Here is a 21,084-nt window from a genome sequence, read left to right on the forward strand (position 1 = left end):
TGCTGACGTTGCTCTAGCAATGCGGATATTTGTATGTGCGTGTGAAAAACCACAGGCAAAACAAAAGCAAAACTCACCTATCTGGCAGACACTTTGTATCTAAAACTTTGTTTTGCAATCAATGATAAACTCTCATTCAAGATCATGCACTATGTGAAAAATTTCCTTTTTCTTTGGATGATTTTGATATCTATGAATTTGCTGTTGTTTCTTTCTGAAATTTATTCCATTGTTTAAGAAATATTAGGGCATTTATAAGCCGAAGGGTTCAACTATCATATTTGAAAAGAACACCAGGGGAGATGGCAGCTGTTTTTAACTTTCAAAATGATCATTTTCAATGGAGTTTGGTGCATTTTAACTTTTAAACATTGAACCGAAAACCTCAAGGAATACACACCAGCTTCAATGTTCATTATGACATATTATAAGCTTTTACAACTAAATCCAACATTAGATTCAATGAACAAATGCTTTAAAAAGCCTTTTCATGTTCTTGACTTATTAAAACTCTCAAGGTCAAGTTTCCGGATAATAATTTCAAGGAAAAACACACCACATTGTATCCACTTTACCAAGAGGGTGACTTCAGGCAATATTTTTATGAGGTGGCAGAAAATTCCATTTGAGAGTTAGGAATTCTGTTTTCTAATAGTCACCCTTCATTAGAAGAACTTACGAAAAGCTCTTAGTACTTATGTTTGATTCAATTCTAAAATGTAACTCACAGAAAAATCACTAGGAGAATAGGGACTAAGGGAGTGAAATATCTTCACATTCACGCTAAACAAATCAGCAGTTCTTCTTAAAAGCATTATTGCATTTTCATCAACCTCCAGGGGCTGTGTCTTTTCCTCTGAAAATGAAAGCAAAGCAGCCCGTGGCCCTGCCGAAGAGCCTGGCTTTATTGGACTCTGATGCCTGCAGTGCCCAGAGCAGGAAACACGTGACAAGGTGGCCAGCTCATGTGTGTCTGTGGTACAAGGCCACAGTGCAAAGCACGTGACCTTTAAGACCCAAATCAACATTCTTCTTTAATATTACCACTGCTAGATTTGTCTTTAATCACAATTCTTCATTGATTTTGGAATTTTAATTACCCCTAAAGGAGGCTATGAGTTTACCAGAAGTGGAGCTTGGACTTACAGAGCTTGAGTTTCATGGAGAGACAGTGGGAATGTCCAGGTCAAAGCACTATAGCCCAGACTGTGAATTTTGAAAAACAAAAATACCACTCACCTGGTACTTTAATGTACTGCACTGATGTTTGGAATGAAGATCTTCTAAAGCACTTTCATACTTGTCTGCAAGGCTAGGATAGTGAATTGGGTCCTGAAAAGTAGAACCATTGCAGATATTTTAAATGGTTTGAATGCGCCAGAATGATTTTGGAAGGGAGGCTAGCATGAGTCTTAGCAAGCATCTCTATTCTGAAGTCTCACATGTATTAAGCACTCGCCCTATTCAGAACCCCAGAAATACAAGCAGCTCCCTGACTCAAGGACATACACTCTAAAAGGTGCATACATACTTCTTTATATTATGAATAGCCAGATGAATACGGTAGGTAACTGGCTTCCACCAGCTGTATGTTTCTTGTGATTCTCTCATATACTCTCCTAAATGATATGAAGACTTACAAACTGATCCAAAAGTAAGATAGAAGCTAAGCAAATAAAATGGAAAGGAAGAAAATACTTAAGCCAGGAAACATCAAAGTACACCATTGCAAATAAGCGTAAATCTGTTCCATGTTGCCTTCCAGCTGTGTAGAAAGGGGGACACAGGCTGCATCCCTGCTGCTGCCCCACAGCGGGAAGGATTCTGGTCCCCAGCAAGAATATTCCTCAGGACTGAGGGAAGTGAGCCATTTGGTTCTTTACACAAGACTGTGGACATTGTACAGCCTAGAGCTGCATGGGGGGAAAGGCTTTCAACAATACACCTGGGGGTTATTTTTCTAATTTACATAATTTTAATAGAAAATAAAACCAGCTAGGTGCCATGGCTCATGCCTGTAATTCCAGCATTTTGGGAGGCCAAGGCAGGAGGATTGCTTGAGTCCAGAAGTTCAAGACCAGCTTGGGCAACATAGTAAGACCCTGTCTTTACAAAAAAATAAAGAAACTAGCTGGGCATGGTGGTGCATGCTTATGGTCTCAGCTACTTGGGAGGCTGAGGTGGGAGGACTGCTTGAGTCCAGGAAGTTGAGGCTGCACTGTGCTATATCACACCACTGTATTCCAACGTGGGTGACAGAGTAAGACCCTGTCTCAAAAAAAATTAAATAAAATCAACAGAAGCTATTATTTTTAAAGAGAGGAGGGGTATAAGACTATAAGGCAAAAGTTTTAAATTATATCACTTGAGTCACCCAGAAATTACATTAGTTTGCTACTAATTGGAGGAGTCTATAATTGGTTACCTGGTGACAATATGTCACTTATCTATGATTTCAAGTTTTCATTCTTAAAAATGTGATACTACCCTTCTGGTTCCTAGTTGCTGCCACCTACAATGAGAAGATACCCTAAAAAGCAAGGATAAGAGAGGACTGTGTCTCCTATTTAAAGTGACCATACTAACTACTATACCACAGGAAGACTATTCTTGGCTTCTAGTCTATTTTGGTCAGCTGGTTATAGCTGGGATTTGTGAGGCCAATGAGGCTCAAGTCTCCTTTGGGTCTAATGGATTTATTCAGAGATTGTTTTTTTAGTTGTGCCCTCCACAGTCAACAATCTTGTAGCTTTCATTGTTTGCCCTAAGAGAGATCAGGCAAAAGAATGCATGGACTGTCACTGCTATTATTATGACTAATACTATGGATTTCCTCTGAAGCACTAGGGACCATGTGAAGTCATTTTCCCACAATGACACATTTCACAATCATCTTGTGCAGTGGCTGCCATCGTCACCTGACAGGCTAGGGAAATGAAACTGAATCTGGAAAAGAACACTAAACACATGAAGTCAATCTCAATGTGAAGGTAATATCTCAAGAGGAAGAAATGCCCTATGGAGGGAAAACATATTCAAATCATTAGCAAGTTTTCTGAACATAATCTAGGAAAACTACCGGTCAGAAACAAAATCATTGAGTGGTGCTAAATACAAGCTTGCCCAACTCTTGGCTCTACTTGCAATTCTTCCCTAAACTCATCTCCACCCACAGACAGGCTGAGGGATGCTCAGCAAGTGCATGTGTTTCTAAAGTGGATTGTCTGTTTTATTCTACAGCTATTTGGTAGGGAGTCATTGCCTCTACTTTGGATGTCATCATAGCTCCCAGTACCGAGGAAGTTAATGTGTAACCAGTGCTGCTTACCATCTTTTTCAAAATCTGTGACACTTCCAGGTAGAACTTGAAGAGGAAGCTGATGATGAGAGTCCTCTTGAACTCCACCTTTCCACCTGGCGCTGAGCCCGAAAGGGAGACTTCCTCCAGAACAAGCCTGCAAGCTGTATCCAGCATTTCTTCATTCCAGTGCCTGGAAAGTCCAAAGAGAAAACTCCTAGCCTGACAGGGTTTATTACCCCATATCTTCACCTAATGGGTAAGACAAATAGCCACAGTTTAATACAGGAAATAAGAGTACAAGCTCTAGATCAGGCAGCCCGAGTTCAAATTGGCCCACCACTCTCAAGGTGTCTAGCCTGGGTCTCATCATGTCCTCACCTGTAAAAGGGGAACATTAGTAGAACCCAACTCACACAATGATCCAGAGAAATAAATGACAACTCATATAAAATCCATAGTCCAGGAGTAACTGACCCTCATATCACTAGGACATTTATTGCATGCCAAGTTCTGCTTTTAGCACCCTATATGTATTCACTCACTTAATCCTCTCAACTACCCTATGAGGTAGGTATGATCACCCATCTTTGACAGATGGAGAACCAAGCAAATGCCTTCAACAATTTATTATAGAACAAACTCACATAATTGGTTTTTCATCATGGCAAATTATTCTCCCAAAATAAAGAATACAAATTGGCACTGTTGGGAGAGGGCTTTTCTCTCTCTCTCTCTCTCTCTCTCTCTCTCTCTCTCACACACACACACACACACACACATATACACACACACACGCATACACACAGAGTATATAATTCCCACTTCAGAATTCACTAAAATCAAGACATATGGAAACAATAACAAAATCTTATTGGAATTCCCAGCCATTAAATAGAAAGGCATGGAACACTTTTCTTCTTGTAATCACATCTCACCACAAAAAGGGCTCCTTTAATACTTGGAGTCTAAGGACAAGTATTAGAGGAGCCCTTACCTCTAATGCCTTACCTTCCAATGAGTTTCTGGCAGGAATTCTTGGCACAGATGGTGGCTGGCCCAACGCCTCCATATGAGATGGATAACTCTCTAATAATGCCATGCCCTTCTCCAAAAAAGACTCTCATTCCTGAATTGACTATCGCTAGTGCATTCTCCTGTCGCTGGGCTTGTCGGAAGGCTGACACAAATTCCAACTGAAAGAAACAGTTAAGTGGCACATGTAGAAACACTGAGCACCACCTACGCACCAGGCAGTCTGTATGTGTTGAGTGTCACCTACGCACCAGGCAGTCTGTGTATGTTGCCGTCGCCTGTGCGCTGGACAGTATGTGTGTGTTGAGTGCCACATTGATATCAGATGTGTAGCCCCCAGCATCTCCAAAAAATCAGTCTCTGCTGTTGAGGCCACCCAGTGTGTAGTTCTTTGTTATGGTAGCCCTAGCAAATAATACATCCTCTGAGGCAGGCTTGAGTATTCCCATTTTATAGATGAGGAATCCAAGGCACAGAAGGATTCAGTAATTAGTTCAGGTCTTGAAACCAGGATTCAAACCTGATTCTATCTCATGCAAAGACTCATGTGTTTTCCACTAAGTTCTATTGCAAATGTATTTTTAGGCTTTTTTCAAACCCCAAGATATAGGTAGAGGCATACTCTTCATGTCATATTTAGGGAGAAAGGCTTATGGGACAAAAACCTGTGTCAGAAAGTTACTTTAGAGCTTGGGGTAGGGGGAGAAAGAGCGAGAAAGGCAGAGATGAGTCTGGGAGTGGTGGCTCACACCTGTAATCCCAGCATTTTGGGAGGCTGAGACGGATGGATCACCTGAGGTCAGGAGTTCGAGACCAGCCTGGCCAACACGGCGAAACCCCGTCTCTACTAAAAATACAAAAATTAGCTGGGCATGGTGGTGTGCACCTGTAATCCCAGCTACTCAGGAGGCTGACGCAGGAGAATCACTTGAACCTGGGAGGCAGAGGTTGCAGTGAGCCAAGATCATGCTGCTGCACTCCAGCCTGGGCAACAGAGCAAGACTCGATCTAAAAAAAAATCTCCTAATTCGAGGAATGATAGGGGCATGCGTAATACAATGAAAAGGCAACTATTCACAAGTGTTAAAATAATGACCTCATACCACTTCCTGAAGTTGAGCCTTTATCTCCCCCATAAACACTTAACCCTTTTTCTTATTTCACCATATGCTGGAATAAACAAACCATAGCATCACAGGTGGAACTGGGAAATTGACGGTGGGATGTTCTCACCTTCCTTGAGTAGGGGATGTTCACTGAGACCAAGATTTCTTGAGGCTTAAGATCTGCATTAGGGCACTTGCTGAGGAACTGCTCGTTTAAAGGAATCTGTCGTTTTCCTTCTGTGGAAAGAAATGACACTTTCCCTGGAATCTGTTTGGTCTATTAAATAAACTTCCAAAACTTGGGAAGTAATTCCACCAAATACCTGAGGAAACTGGGTGTTCAGGGAAACATGCTCTTCCTATGCTTAGCAGGTCTTTTACCCTATAACGCATCTTGCAATGCTTCTTCTAGTCTAGGCCCCATCTCTTTTTGTTTTCCTTGCTTTCTCATCGATAAAAACATCGACTGGGCATGGTGGTTCACACCTGTAATCCTAGCATTTTGGGAGGCCGAGGCAGGTGGATCATTTGAGGTCAGGAGTTTGAGACCAGCCTGGCCAACATGGTGAAACCCCTTCTCTATTAAAAATGCAAACAAATTAGCTGGGCATGGTTGTGCACTCCTGTAGTCCCAGCTACTCAGGAAGCTGAAGCAGGAAAATCACTTGAACCTGGGAGGGAGAGGTTGCAGTGGGCTGAGGTCATGCCACTGTACTCCAGCCTGGATGACAAAGTGAGACTCTGTCTAAAAAAAATGTTTTTAAATAAAAAATAAATTTAAAAAATAGATAAAAAGATCTCACAGAGTAGCCCAGAGTTTCAGGTAGAATAGAACCTTAGCAGTCCTCTTCCTGACAACACAAATCACTTAAAGCTTTACAAGTAGGGAGTAAATATTCATATCTCTTTTGATATTCTGATCAAGTCAGTCAACAAATATTTATTGTTTATAACCAGGAACCCCACTAGGTACAGTCATGAATAAGAAATTATCTTTAATAAATTTGTATACTAGTGAGGTGTTATCTTACTTTTTTATATCTCGTTCCAACACCTGAAGAATTTTAGTTCTTTAATCAATATATTAGGAAGAGTTTAAAACTATAACAAAATAATGAAAGCTAAGAAGCTTTTGATGTCTATATTCACATCACAAAACCTGTTTCTCATAGTATGACTTTTTAAGGGGATGTTACTTAAATTGAAAACCCTGAATGTAAATCTTCCTCTTTAAGATAGTTTTGCGACCAAGCACAGTGGCTCATGCCTGTAATCCCAATACTTTGGGAGGCAGAGGTGGGTGGATCACCTGAGGTCAGTTCGAGACCAGCCTAGCCAACACAGTGAAACCACGTCTCTATTAAAAACACAAAAATTAGCTGGGCATGGTAGTGCGTGCCTGCAGTCCCAGCTACTCAGGAGGCTGAGGCAGGAGAATTGCTTGAACCCAGGAGGTAGAGGTTGCAGTGAGCCAAGATCGTGCCACTGCACTTCAGACTGGGTGACAGAGCGAGACTCCATTTCAAAAAAAAAAAAAAAGAAAAAAGAAAAAAAAAGATAGCTTTGTGGTTTAAATGATATGAAGAGTAAGTATTTAACAATGCAGATGATAGAAAACCAGTCCATATTTTTTAATGAAACAAAAACCCCACAAATTTATAGAGGACCAATTAGAACTTCCTAATAATTTTCAAGCAAGTTGGAAGAAGCAATAAATTAGATGTTGTGGACTTAGTTTCAAGAACAAAAATCAAGTAAATAAATATAGAATGAGGTCCAATCATTGTTCACCTGAAAAAGACCTATATGTTTCCATCAATGATAAATTAAGTATGAGCTCAAAGCACAATATGGGTGCCGCAACACTCCTGTGCCACCTGGAGAATGTCTTCAACAGAGGGACCCAATAGTTCTCAATAGCATGTAGTTCTCAGCAATAGTCAGATTACACCCGGACATTAACCAACACAAACATGTCCAGTGTAGGGTGACCAGTATGAGAAAAAAGCCCCAGAAAGACACAAGGGAAGAAAGCCTATGCTATTAAGACAAGACTCACAACATTTCCAGTATCCAGAAAAGCAGAGAAAATTATTGATATTATAGGGAAAAGTCATTTTCAAGACTGGACTTCCTGCCTCCCCAGAGAGAAAAAGGGGTAGAGAAACAGCTTAATAATCTCCAAGTCGGGGCTGTCACTTACCTTTTGATAGCAAGTTGAGGGTACAGTTACCCACAGCCAGGATGGGATTCAGATCTGAATCTGGATGCCTGCTAATGATGTGTCCCCCTAAAGACTTTTTAAAATAATGAGTTAGTTTCATTTCAGTTATATAATCATAAAAACGCAAGTGCTAAAATAAGGATTAAGTACGGCTTTGGATAACTAATTTTTTTTTTTTTGGTCTGTTCCAAAAGAATGAAAACGTCATGATTCATCAGGGAGAGTCACCAAGGGATGCCTACCAGAGTTTACTGTCATCAGATACATACAGCCATGTTCCTGATCTGGGACCCAGCCAGAGTTCCCAAATGCTTCAGGAGAGCATGGTATGTCTGTGTCTTCTCCTCTGGAAGCTTCTGGACTACGTCAGCCAAAATGTCCTTCACCTGGGCTAGGCTGAGACCAGCACCAAGGGTGAGTCCTGAAATGAAGTCATTTGTAAATAACACAGTGTGATCACTGCTGACCTGAACATGTCCATTAGACCAAAGCTACAGACATAGAATCTTTATACTGGATACATGCTGCCCTGCTTATTGGTGATGGTGGTGATGGGTAGTGATGATGTTGAAGGTAATGGTGGTAATGCAAGTAGTGGTGAGGCGGTGGTGGTAGGGATAGCAGTAAGGGGGTGGTGTGGTGATGGTGATGAAGGTGGGGGTAATGGTAGAGGTGGTTCTAGTGATGTAAGTGGTGGTGATGGAGGTAATGAAGGCTGAATTCTTTGAACACTCACTCTATCAAGTATTATGTTGAATGCTTTAGATAATCTCCTTAAATCTGAACATACCTATGAGATATTAATAGCACCATTTCACAGATGAAGAAACTGAGAGTTAAGTAACTTGCCTAAGATCTGACAGCTAATATATGCCATTGTCAAGAGTTAGATTTCAGAGGCTGTACTCCAAATCCACATTTCTATTGTTTCTCATCATTGCCATTAAATCAATTTCCTCCACAGGAATAGAAAAACCAGTCTGTAAGCTGTTTAATACATAAACTTGCTACTGTGGTTTTAAAGAGCAAAGACTGTGTTATATCCAGTTTTATCTTCTGTCCAGCACTTAGCACTGTATCCTTCATTGAATAGTTTTTATATTTCTCTGATATTGCAGACAGAAGTTTTTCGGTAAAAATTGAACTATTCAGACAACTAGTATTTAGATTAACTTTAGAGAATTATTCTCTGAGTCTTCCTCCAGAATGTTATCATTCTTTTTTTTTTTTTTTTAAATGCTTTCTGTCCCCATTTTCTTTTTATTTTATTTTACTTTAAGTTCTGGGATACATGTGCAGAATGTGCAGGTTTATTACATAGGTATACATGTGCTATGGTGGTTTGCTGCACCTATCAACCTGTCATCTAGGTTTTAAGCCTTGCATACATTAGGTATTTGTCCTAATGCTCTCCCTTCCCTTGCCCCCCACCCACTAACAGGCCCCGGTATGTGTTGTTCCCCTCCCTGTGTCCATGTGTTCTCATTGTTCAACTTCCACTTATAAGTAAGAACATGTGGTATTTGGTTTTCTGTTTCTGTGTTGGTTTGCTGAGAATGATGGCTTCCAGCTTCATCCATGTCCCTGCAAAGGACATGATCTCATTCTTTTTTATGGCTGCATAGTATTCCATGGTGTGTATCTGCCACATTTTCTTTATCCAGTCTATCATTGATGTGCATTTGGGTTGGTTCCAAGTCTTTGCTATTGTAAATAGTGCTGCAATAAACATAAGTGTGCATGTGTCTTTATAGTGGAATGATTTATAATCCCTTGGGTATATACTCAGTAATGGGATTGCTGGGTCAAATGTTATTTCTGATTCTAGATCCTTGAGGAATTGCCACACTGTTTTCCACAATGGTTGAACTAACTTATACCTCCACCAACAGTGTAAAAGCATTACTATTTCTCCATAGCCTTGCCAGCATTTATTGTTTCCTGACTTTTTAATAATCACCATTCTGACTGGCATGAGATGGTATCTCACTGTGGTTTTGATTTGCATTTCTCTAATGATCAGTGATGATGAACAGCACATCAAAAAGCTTATCCACCATGATCATGTTGGCTTCATCCCAGGGATGCAAAGCTGGTTCAATATATGCAAATTGATAAATGTAATCCCTCACATAAACAGAACCAGTGATGAAAATCACATGATTATCTCAATAGATGCAGAAAAGGCCTTTGATAAAATTCAACATCTCCTCATGTTAAAAACTTTCAATAAACTAGGTATTGATGGACCATATCTCAAAATAATAAGAGCTATTTGTGACAAACCTATAGCCAATATCATACTGAATGGGCAAAAGCTGGAAGGATTCCCTTTGAAAACTGGCACAAGATAAGGATGCCCTCTCTCACCACTCCTATTCAACACAGTATTGGAAGTTATAGTCAGTGCAATCAGGTAACAGAAAGAAATAAAGATATTCAAATAGGAAGAGATGGAGTCAAATTGTCTCTGTTTGCAGATGACATGATTATATATTTAGAAAACCCCATCGTCTCAGCCCAAAAACTCAAGCTGATATGCAAATTCAGCAAAGTCTCAGGGTACAAAATCAACTCGCAAAAATCACAAGCATTCCTATACACCAACAATAGACAAGCGGAGAGCCAAATCAGGAATGAACTCCCATTCACAATTGCTACAAAGAGAATAAAATACCTGGGAATACAATTTACAAGGAAGAACTATCAACCACTGCTTAAAGAAATCAGAGAGGACACAAACAAATGGAGAAACATTCCATGCTCATGGATAGGAAGAATCAATACCATGAATACTACCCAAAGTATAGATTCAATGCTATCTTCCCAAGTTACCACTGACTTTCTTCACAGAATTAGGGAAAAACTACTTTAAATTTCATATGGAACAAAAAAGAGCCTGTATAGCCAAGACAATCCTACGCAAAAAGAACAAAGCTGGATGCATCACATGATCTGACTTCAAACTACACTACAAGATTACAGTAACCAAAACAGCATGGTACTGGTACCAAAACAAATATATAGACCAATGGAACAGAACAAAGACCTTAGAAATAAAACCACACATCTACAACCATCTGATCTTTTACAAACCCTTCAAAAACAAGCACTGAGGAAAGAATTCCCTATTTAATAAATGGTGCTGGGAAAACTGGCTAGCCATATGCAGAAAACTGAAACTGGACCCCTTCCTTACACCTTATACAAAAATCAACTCAAGATGATTAACGATTTAAATGTAAAACCCCAAACCATAAATACCCTAAAAGAAAACCTAGGCAATACCATTCAGGACATAGGCATGGGCAAAGAATTCATGACTAAAACACTAAAAGCAATTGCAACAAAAGCCAAAATTGACAAATGGGATCTAATTAAACTAAAGAGTTTATGCATAGCAAAAGAAACTAGGATCAGAGTGAATAGGCAACCTACAGAATGCGAGAAAAATTTTGCAATCTACCCATTGACAAAGGACTGATATCCAGAATCTGCAAGGAACTTAAATAAATTCATAAGGAAAAAACAAACAACCCCATAAAAAAGTGGGCAAAGGATATGAACAGACATTCCTAAAAAGAAGACATCTATGTGGCCAACAAATATATCATTCTTATAAGAAGAGAATCTCTATGTGTATTATAATTAGGAATCATTCTTTTTCTGTTTGCTGGGCAAGGTAAATAAATTGATTAATGCATCTTAACTAAGAAAACAGGGACTTAAGAACTCACCATTATGTGTATGGTTTACAACACTCAGTTCTTCAATTCTATCAGGAGAAATTATAACTGGGTGAAAGACGCCTTTAAATTTCACTTGAGGCCCTAAAGGATAAAAAAAATCATAATAAGACTAGAATAAAGGAATTAACTGCCTTTTAAATTTGAAATTATTATTAAACTAATATCTTTAAACATATAAAAATTACGTATTTTTTTATTCATCTGTTTATTGCCAAATCACATACAGAGAGAATGGCTGGATAGATTTTCATCAAACTTGGAATACTCTGGAATTGTCAACCTTGAAACTTGGGCCATATTGCATACTCAAATTATTTCTGGGAATTTCTAGGGGCTGCTCCTCAAGCTAAGCATACACTGGATGCAACAGGAAGACCCTGTAGCGGTTGTTTAAGTAAAACATATTATACTTATTGAGACACTGTGAGAGAGGAAACAAAGAGCAATTTCAAATTCGAGGCCCAGATTAGTCCCCAAATGGAAAGACAGGACAGCTGTCACTGGAGCTGCTGCTGCTGGTTTGCTACGGAGCAAGCCCCTTGGGTGCAACTCTTCACACTGCTCCAATAAGAGGCAAGATGAATCTACTTAATAATAGTTAGAAAGTCTCTTGAGCAATGCTCAGGAAGTCTAGCCCAAATGATTAAAAATGCTATTTCAGACTGCTTTTCCTGAGAACACATGTATATGGAGTTATCGGCCCATTCTGGCCCCATCCCAAGTCCTTTTCCTCAATTTCCCTATAAGAAATCCTGGGGTTCTACATACCCACAGAGGTGTTTCCCATGATGACAGGGGCCTGGGGATACTTGAATTTAAATTCCAGCAGTTCCTTCAGGGTCACGGGGGAAAACCACATCATTCTCTCACTGCCAAACACCCTGGTCGTTTGCGGCTGTTTCTCAGCCATTATCTATTGAAAAAGCAACAGGGATTCAAGGTACCCAGTGGTGCCATCTCCACCTGTTTCCACTCAACCATTAGCATTGTAGAAACAGAAGGAGAAAATACATATCTTCTAAAAAATAAAGTACCAAGTGACCTAAAAGTAGAGCTTTACAAGGAATTAGAATTCAGAATAAAAGTACAATGGTTCTTTACTCCTGGGAACTGCTTCGTCTGTCTCCCTTTGGTGCTCTTATGCCTCAAAGAACATCATTTTAATGTTTGCAAAGATAGTAACATGCTGAATCTTGTTAAATCATTCTATGGGGGAATAAACTTCAGCAAAAGTGAAAGTAGGAAACATGTCTACACCTATTGCGATTTCACGATTTCATAGATGCTATCTGCTGCCTCTTACAGTCAACTCAGCTGTCCCCCATGGTGACCCCAGCCCCATTCCTCCTCCTCTTCCTCAGTCCATACTCTTTAGACCTTACTTATTTGCTAATCAGCTTTTGAGAGAACCCATAAACAAATATCCTTCCTGATATTTCACCATGAATTCTTCTAGGATGAGCTCAACATTGCTTTACCTACCATTAGCTCAGGAGGAAATATCAGTTCCTGGGTTGGATCCAATGGCAGAAACTCCTCTTCTGCGAAGAGTTTTGGACTTGTCTGAAAAAGAGAACGTATCAGAAATTACCGTTATCGAGCAACTTTAAAATCCTTTGTGGAATAAGGTCAAAAGATATAGACACATGGTCAGATACAGCAAACCAACAAAAAAGTCCACTAGTCAGCCACAATCCTGAGCTCCAGACCAAAGGCTCTAACACAAACCCGGTCATCGGTAACTCAGTGCTGATGCCAACGGGCCTCTGGAGGCCTCAACTCCCTGCACGTTCTCTTTGGAGTCTGGGGACAGTAGAAGAGGCGGCAGCAGCAGCGGACAGCTGGAACAAGAACGGCTCCCTGAACCTCTCCTGAATCTACTTGCTCTACTTGTTCTTTCATTTTCATGACATCTCCACTTTACTTCTGACCCTTGAAAAATAACTTGAGAAAATGCTTTTAAAAACTAAGAGACACTAAGGAACCAACATGTTTTCCCTCCTGTAGATAACTGTATTTAAATGGGAATAATATCTGGAATGAGGACAAAGTTGCTATGATATAATTTTTTTTATAGTGATGGAGTGAGAATGGGAGAGGGCAAATGTTGACATACCACAAATTAGTCAACTTGGGTAGCCATTTATTCTTCCTAAGAGTATGTTGGCTCCTGTTCATGTCCTGAGAAAGCCTTACAAAAGCTTTACATTTCACTGACCTTACTTCCTTCCTCGAATTCTGGCAATCCATTGATTCCTTGATCCAAACAGCAAACCCCATTTTCTTTACTTTGACAGCAGCCCGAAGTCTAGTGGACAAAAACCAAATCACTAGGAATTTATTATTACTTCTACTAAGTAGTAAATAAAGCAGGTGACTACCAGTTGAAACGTAATGCCGAATCAATATCGTTAGATGCCATGAAAGAGAGCCATTTGTACTTAAACATATTCAAACCGACTTTAATGAAAAACCCCAGCTTATAGGAAATTTTGAATAGCAGTGATTACTAAATAAGTTAAAAGACATAAAGATCTTATAACTAAGTGTGGCACATAGCATTAAATAGCAAATTTAGCAATATAAATTAGTTAATATTATTAGTATTTTAAATATTAATAATAAATATTAATAGGTATTGTTATTGTCATCACTGTTCTTATCTATGATATACTGAATTCATTGTTTAGCTTCCAAAGGGCAATCTTATATCCTTCATTTCAACTTTGTTTGTTCATTTATTCATTCAACAAATATTGAGTAGCTACTCAATGACTGTATGGTGACTGGACCCGGAGACATACAGCCTCTACTGTGAAGCAGCCCACAGTCTGATGAAGAGATGGGATAGCAAATGATCAGTTGCACCACATTGTGACCAAAGCTGTGACGGGACATGCGTATACCCATCGTATGTTCGCAGAGGGCTATAGGAACACCAGGCCAGGGTACCTGACCCAGGCAAAGAGGTCAGGAAAGACCTCCTGGAAGCAATGACACACAGCCAGTGTGTCAAAATGCTCGGGTGTTCATTATGTGACCACCAAGGCAAGCTCAATGAATGAGGGTAAGTGCCCTGCTCAAGATCAAATAACAAATAGCGGCTAGAAACCTGGAGATAAGAAGTAGCCGTGTATTAGCACGATGCTGCCCCTCTAATCACTGACAATCCCTACCATTTCGTTTCACAGGGGAAAGCATACTCAAACATGTGGTCCTTTCCACTTACTTCACAGAAAGTCTTGCATGCATCAATTATGGGCCTGTATCCAGTGCAACGGCACAGGTTACCTGAAGGAGAAAAACACAGCTCTGTTAGCCAAGTGACCCAGATAGAGGCACAGTCTACCAGGAGTGTGATGGAAATAAGGACCCTATTACAGAGGAAAGCTCTGTTTGCCATTTTACGCCACCTAATCTACAAAGTCAGATCTTTTCAACAGCGACTTGGGATATTTCGATAAGAATCTTGAGGCAGATTTTAAAAGTTCAGGTATTTGTACTTTCTCCTGTAAAGTTGTTATGCCTTCTGCTTGTGACAGGTGCTCAAACAACACAGTAATTTCAAGCCAAAAACTTGCTCTACAGTCACATTCAAGAGCTAAGCCTTATTTTTAAAACTATTTATTTATTTATTTATTTATTTATTTTTGAGACAGGGTTTCATTCTGTCACCCAGGCTGCAGGTGTAGTGGTGCAGTCTCAGCTCGCTGCAGCTTCCACCTCTTGGGTTCAAGCAATTCTCTTGCCTCAGCCTCCTGAGTAGCTGGGACTACAGGTGTGCACCACCAGGTCAGGCTAATTTTTGTATTGATAGTAGAGATGGGGTTTCACCATTTTGGCCAGGCTGGTCTCAAAATTCCTGACCTCAGGTGATTCACCCACCTCGGCCTCCCAAAATGTTGGGGTTACAGGCATGAGCCACTGTGCTTGGCCAGCCTAATATATTTTTTTAAAGTAGAATCCATTTTATTGAGCTGTTATTGACATACAAAAAGTTGTACAACTTGGTAAATTTGGAGATAAGTCTTACACCCATGAAACAATCACCACAGTCAATGTTATAAACATATCTATCACCTCTAAGTTCCCTCCCACCATTTATTTATTCATTTATTTTGTGATTACTATAACATCTGACCTTTTAGCAAATGTTTGAGTATACTGTACAGTGTTAACTATAAGCATTATGCTGTACAGTATCTCTAGGACTTACTCATTTTGCATAACTGAAACGTTTTACCTTTGACTAATACATCTTTATTTTCCCGTTCCCCAGGCCCTGGTAACCACCATTCTATTCTCTGCTTCTATGAGTTTGACTACTTTAGATTCCTCATATAAGTGGGATCATGTAGTATTTATTCTTCTGTGCCTGGCTTATTTCACTCAGCAGAATGTCCTCCAGGTTCATTCATGTTGTTGCAAATGGCAAGCTATACTTCTTTTTCTAAGGAAAAAAACCCCTCATTTTTAACACTTACTGTGACAAAAGAGAAAAAAAAAAGCACTCTAAGCTTCAGCCGATAGAAAGATCAAAGTTATTATATGGCAGCAAAGGTAGTTATTGAACTGTGAAAGCAGTTGGGCACATTATTTATTTATAATAAATCATTAGGCCAGCGTTTCTCTCACAGTGTGGTCCAGTGTTCCTCCTCCACCCCTAAACCTTAAGTCTTATTTTAAAAACAATATTACTGAGTCAAACTCTCTAGGGGTGGGTCCCAGGATTCTTCATTACCCACAAATTCTCATGTATGATCTAAGAACCCTGAAATCTGAGAACCCCTTATCACTTTTTTACATCATAAACAGCCATGAAATCAAATTCATGATAAGATCTACAGGAAATCAGGCAGAAGACAGTTTATGAGCAATGTCTCTCCTTTCTACGTCCATTTGTTTTGGTTTTCACTGGAAAATTTTTGCAGAGTAAGTGTACATATGAGCTTTAGGCTCTTTTTCTCTAGCAGAGAAAGGAGGTCTTCAGGAGGCCTGAGACAAAGACAAACGCAGCCATGGAGAACTTCACCAGAAATAGGACTTGAGAGGGCATCACTTAAAAAACTTGTTTAGAATCTTGTTGATGAGGATATCCCTCCGCCACATACACACTGAGCTCTTGAACTTGACAAAAACGCTCTAGGGTGGATAGAGACAGTTCTTTGCAATAAGCATCGAGATCTCAGTCTCTGACTTTATGCTGTATCCATCAGCAGCCCTCTGATGCTGAATATGGTCCTGAAAGCACCCACTTACCCAGTAGGGAGAGTGGTGACGGAGCAGCACGTGGAGATAACAGGACTATTCCCAAGGGCTGATGAATAACTGGCTTTTTAATGATTATAAAAACAAAAGGGACTTCAGAAATACATCAGCCAAATGCAATGTGTGGGTCTGGTTTGAATCCTGATTTGAACAAACCAGCTCTTCCACTTATTGGGGATGTAACTTTGAACAAATCACTCTCCCCAAACCTCAGTTTCTCCATTTATGAAATAGAGATAACAATAGTATCTGTCTTATAAATTTTTTGTGAGGATCAAATGAGATAATCTTCAAATAGTATTTAATGCAGTGTGTGGCACATGAAAGGTATCCAATATTAGCTGTTGTTATCATTATCATCATTGTGAAAAAATAAAAGCCTGCAGGGAGGCTGAGGCATGAGAATCGCTTGAATCTGGGAGGCAGAGGTTGCAGTGGAGCCAAGATCGTGCCACTGCACTCCAGCCTGGGCAACAGAGTGAGACTCTGTCTCTAAGTAAATAAATAAATAAATATTAAAAAATAAAAGCATGCTCATATAACCTACCACCAAGGGCATCAGTTAACTGATCCAGAGTGGGCTCCGGGTGGTTCCTGAGCAGCGTGTAGATGGACATCACCATCCCGGGTGTGCAGAAGCCACACTGGGTTCCGTGACACTTGGCGATCCTCTCCTGGAAGCACAGGAAGGGTTAGAAATGCAGAATCTTGGGCCCCATCCCAGGCCTAGTGAATTGGAGCCTGCATTCTAGCAAGATCCCCAGGTGATTTGTCTGTGTGTTAAGATTGCAGTAGAGTCCCCTGAGAGCCCTTCTCATCCCAGGCACCTCCCTTCCGAGGGCTGGGTTTTAGTGAGGTTGGGCCTCATCTGCTTTTGAGCTTCACTTAAGGCAGTGGTTGCCACTTTTGAGAATCACCAGGAGAGTGTTAAGATTTCAAGCCCCACACAGGACCACAAACCAACTGACAGAGTCTCTGGGAATGGGGCACAGGCATACATCTTTTAAAGATTCCCAGATGGTTGATTTCAATGTGCAGTTGTGGTTGTGAATTACTGAGATGAAGGAAATCCTTCAGAGAAATAAACCAAATTACACTCAAGTTGAGAAGTGAAAAAAAATGAAAAATAAAATAAAATGCTTTTATTACCTTTCCCTCCCTCTAGCATTTTTGCTTTGGAGTCTAACTTCTAAGGTTCAAGTCGATTTTGGAAGCTGTCTTCTGGCAACATTGGAACAATGGGAGTCCCACGTCAACAAGGAAATGAAAGGGTATTGTATGCCTGTGTATGACCAGGTCTCACATGGGCATCCAGGCAGAATTTTCCTCCTCTAGTTAATGATATTTCATCATGATCCAGGCAAAATTCTCTCCCTCTAGGTAATGATCTTTCAAATAAATAGAACCCAAGATTCCTTCAAATCTAGAAAATTTGAACTTGGGTCATTTTCTATGTTGCTCCTATCTTTTCCTTCTTCTATCTTTCCTCATATTTGATCTTCATTAACTTTGATAAAAACAAGTAAAAATGGCTTTTTTTGGTTTTGCTTTTTGTTTTTTTTGAGACAGAGTCTCACTCTGTGGCCATGCTGGAGTGCAGTGGCACGATCTTGGCTCACTACAACCTCCACCTCCCGGGTTCAAGTGATTCTGTTTCAGCCTCCTGAGTAGCTGGGACTACAGGTACACACCACCACGCCCAGTTAATTTTTGTAGTTTTAGTAGAGACAAGGTTTCACCATGTTGGCCAGGATGGTCTCGATCTCTTGACCTCATGATCCGCCCACCTCAGCCTCCCAAAGTGCTGGGATTATAGGTATGAGCCACTGCGCCCAGCCTAGAAATGGCATTCTTATGGACAATATATACATAAAGAGTCAGGTGTCTGAAGATGCTTTTTTACTTGAGGCTAAAACTCTAACAAGGTGCTTCTTTAGGAGAAAAGCCAAAATATGTATTGGCAACTCCTATCATCTGTCTTCCAAACAAGCTCTAAGTATAATAAAGCTTTTTGGTAGCTGAGATTTTCACTCAGCCTTAAGATGATGTTATTTTCCACTTTATTTAAAAAAAAAAACACAATAAAATTATATCCCTCAATGCACATGGCTCTTCTTTCTCTTTCTTCCTTCATTCTTTCTTTCCTTCCATCCCTTCCTTTCTTCCTTCCCTCCCTCGTCTCTCCTGCTCTCTCCTTCTCTTTCTTACGACAGGGTCTCACTCAGTCACCCAGACTGAAGTACAGGGTGCAGTCATGGTTTACTGCTGCCTCAACCTCCCAGGCTCAAGTGATTCTCTCACCTCAGCACCCCTGAGTAGCTAGGACTACAGGTGCTCACCACCACACCAGGCTAATTTTTGTACTTTTGTAGAGACATGTTTCTCCATGTTGCCTAAGCTGGTCTCAAACTCCTGGGCTCAAGCAATCCACCTGCCTTGGCCTCCCAAAGTGTTGGGATTACAGGTGCGAGCCACTGTACCCGGCTTTTGTTTCTTTATGAGTTTAGAAGATGTCAAATAGACAGGTCCCATCTAATTAGAACACAGAAAACAAACCCACAAATGTCAGGGCATTCTTAGAGAAGAAAAAGTGTTCTAGTCTTCCAAAAGCATCTTTCCAAGAAGTTAGTTAAAGACACTCACATATCCCAATACGCCAGGCTTCACTCTTGTTCCCAGCTAGGTTGTATCTGTTAGAGTGGCCAAGGCAGCAGGCCCCAGGCTGCTCCACTCTCTTAATCTCAGGGACTCAATGTCATGAGGTTTCTAAAGCACAGAAACCCTATAAAGAAGAGGCACATCCTCACCTGAACAGGATGAATTCTGGTGTGGGTGCTTCCTATGCCTTCTACTGTGGTGACGGCAGTACCATACAGAGAACAGATGGGAATCAGACAGGCATTGGCTGGGTGATGCCTTCAGAATGCAAAAGAAAAGCACAAATTACAAATTATGTCACATCCAGTGGGAAAGGGGCCAGGCATTCATTGAGCTTCTTCACTGTGGCAGGTTTTTGTATAATGTCCCCAGGTTTTACACATACATTTCCTCCTTAGCTTAGGCCCATTTTACAGAAGTGGAATCTGAGGATCAGAGTGATTTACTCAGGGTCACAGTCAGAGTGTCAGAGGCAGGATTAAAATTAGGCCTCCTAATTCTAATTCCAGAATGGTGTCTACTTATCAAAAACTGTCACAACTTTGATGGTTTTTGCTCGAATGAGGGGTTGACATTCTCTAGTCACAGGTAACCACCCACCTATGGCAGGCCAGGTCTCCATTAGCAACCAGAGAAGCCAGCCTTCACCAACACCTAACTGTCATGCTGATGAATGCATAAGTTAAACATTAAAGAACTGGAGAAACTGGTGCCTTAGTACAAAGGCCAGAATGTAAAAACAAGGCCATTAAGAGCCTACCTGGGCTTCCTCAGAACTTAGAGTTCTATTAAAATAATGGAGACATTCTTATACACTTTGTACACCTTGTACCAGGATCCACTTTAGATGAAGTCATTCTTCCAAGGCTCTGAAGTAATTGTCTAGACCCCAGGCCCTAGTTAAAGATTAGATAGAGTGAAACATTTTGGCTTTCGGCTTGTAGGTACACTGAATGCATATAAGCACTAGGAAAAATCTGGTAACGTTTAGTTGGTCTGGTGAGTTACTTCGACCTTCTCCCTATAACTGGTTGCAGAAACAAACTCTCTTCTTTCCCAGTCTGTCTGCTTCTTGTTTTTAGACCACAGGAACAAGCAGCCAGACCTCATTTGTCTGGGAACACACCCACCTAGAGCTCATTGCATCTTTCAGATAGATGCTAGGCCAGGGGTTGGTTAAGCAATAAAGTAAAAGTGATACCAAGCTTCAGAAGAAGAAACAGAGTGTGGGATCCAGAACTCCTCAATCCGACAGAACCACTGCTAGAAAATGTCCAACTCGCAATGTCTCCTAAATGTTCTCATTCACCAAAGAGAACTGTAAATGGCCAATAAACACATGAAACAAGTATTCAACCTTAAAAATCAAGAGAGACTCACGCAATGAGAAACACAATTTTTGTCAAAGAAAATAATAAATATTTTTAATATTTATAATATCTATTAGTACCAACAGTTTGGGAAGATGAGACTCATACTGTTTGTAAGAATGGAAATTGAGTTCTCCCTGAGAACTGCTGAGAGATATTTCACAGGAAGACATAAAAAAAAAAACTTTAAAATGCACACTCTCTTTTACACTGCAATTCCACCTCTGTGGATATATCATAAGGAAATAATCACAGACATAAACATGAATATATCTATAGGAGTGTTAATTGATGCATTGCTCATGCTAATAAAAACTAAAAGTAATCTAAGTGGACAGTATTTGGGGGGTGGTTTTGGTACGCCCAAAGGATGGAA

The 21,084-nt window shown here is 40.3% G+C and overlaps 1 protein-coding gene across 1 annotated transcript in view; it reads right to left on the reverse strand.

The window, feature by feature from the left end:
* Window positions 1-21,084, reverse strand: part of LOC126932129 (aldehyde oxidase 1) — an 88,304-nt gene that overhangs the window by 55,438 nt on the left and 11,782 nt on the right. The window contains exons 4-16 of the mRNA XM_050750676.1: window positions 19,488-19,596; window positions 17,228-17,354; window positions 14,642-14,703; window positions 13,631-13,720; window positions 12,895-12,975; window positions 12,181-12,325; window positions 11,401-11,493; window positions 7,933-8,084; window positions 7,643-7,736; window positions 5,567-5,676; window positions 4,310-4,494; window positions 3,329-3,491; window positions 1,240-1,332 (exon numbers count right to left, since the gene is read on the reverse strand). Coding sequence (XP_050606633.1) covers window positions 1,240-1,332; window positions 3,329-3,491; window positions 4,310-4,494; window positions 5,567-5,676; window positions 7,643-7,736; window positions 7,933-8,084; window positions 11,401-11,493; window positions 12,181-12,325; window positions 12,895-12,975; window positions 13,631-13,720; window positions 14,642-14,703; window positions 17,228-17,354; window positions 19,488-19,596 — 1,504 coding nt within the window. The remainder of the gene's footprint in view (window positions 1-1,239; window positions 1,333-3,328; window positions 3,492-4,309; window positions 4,495-5,566; window positions 5,677-7,642; window positions 7,737-7,932; window positions 8,085-11,400; window positions 11,494-12,180; window positions 12,326-12,894; window positions 12,976-13,630; window positions 13,721-14,641; window positions 14,704-17,227; window positions 17,355-19,487; window positions 19,597-21,084) is intronic.

This window comes from Macaca thibetana, chromosome 12 (assembly GCF_024542745.1).
Source record: "Macaca thibetana thibetana isolate TM-01 chromosome 12, ASM2454274v1, whole genome shotgun sequence".
NCBI classification, from domain to species: domain Eukaryota; kingdom Metazoa; phylum Chordata; class Mammalia; order Primates; family Cercopithecidae; genus Macaca; species Macaca thibetana.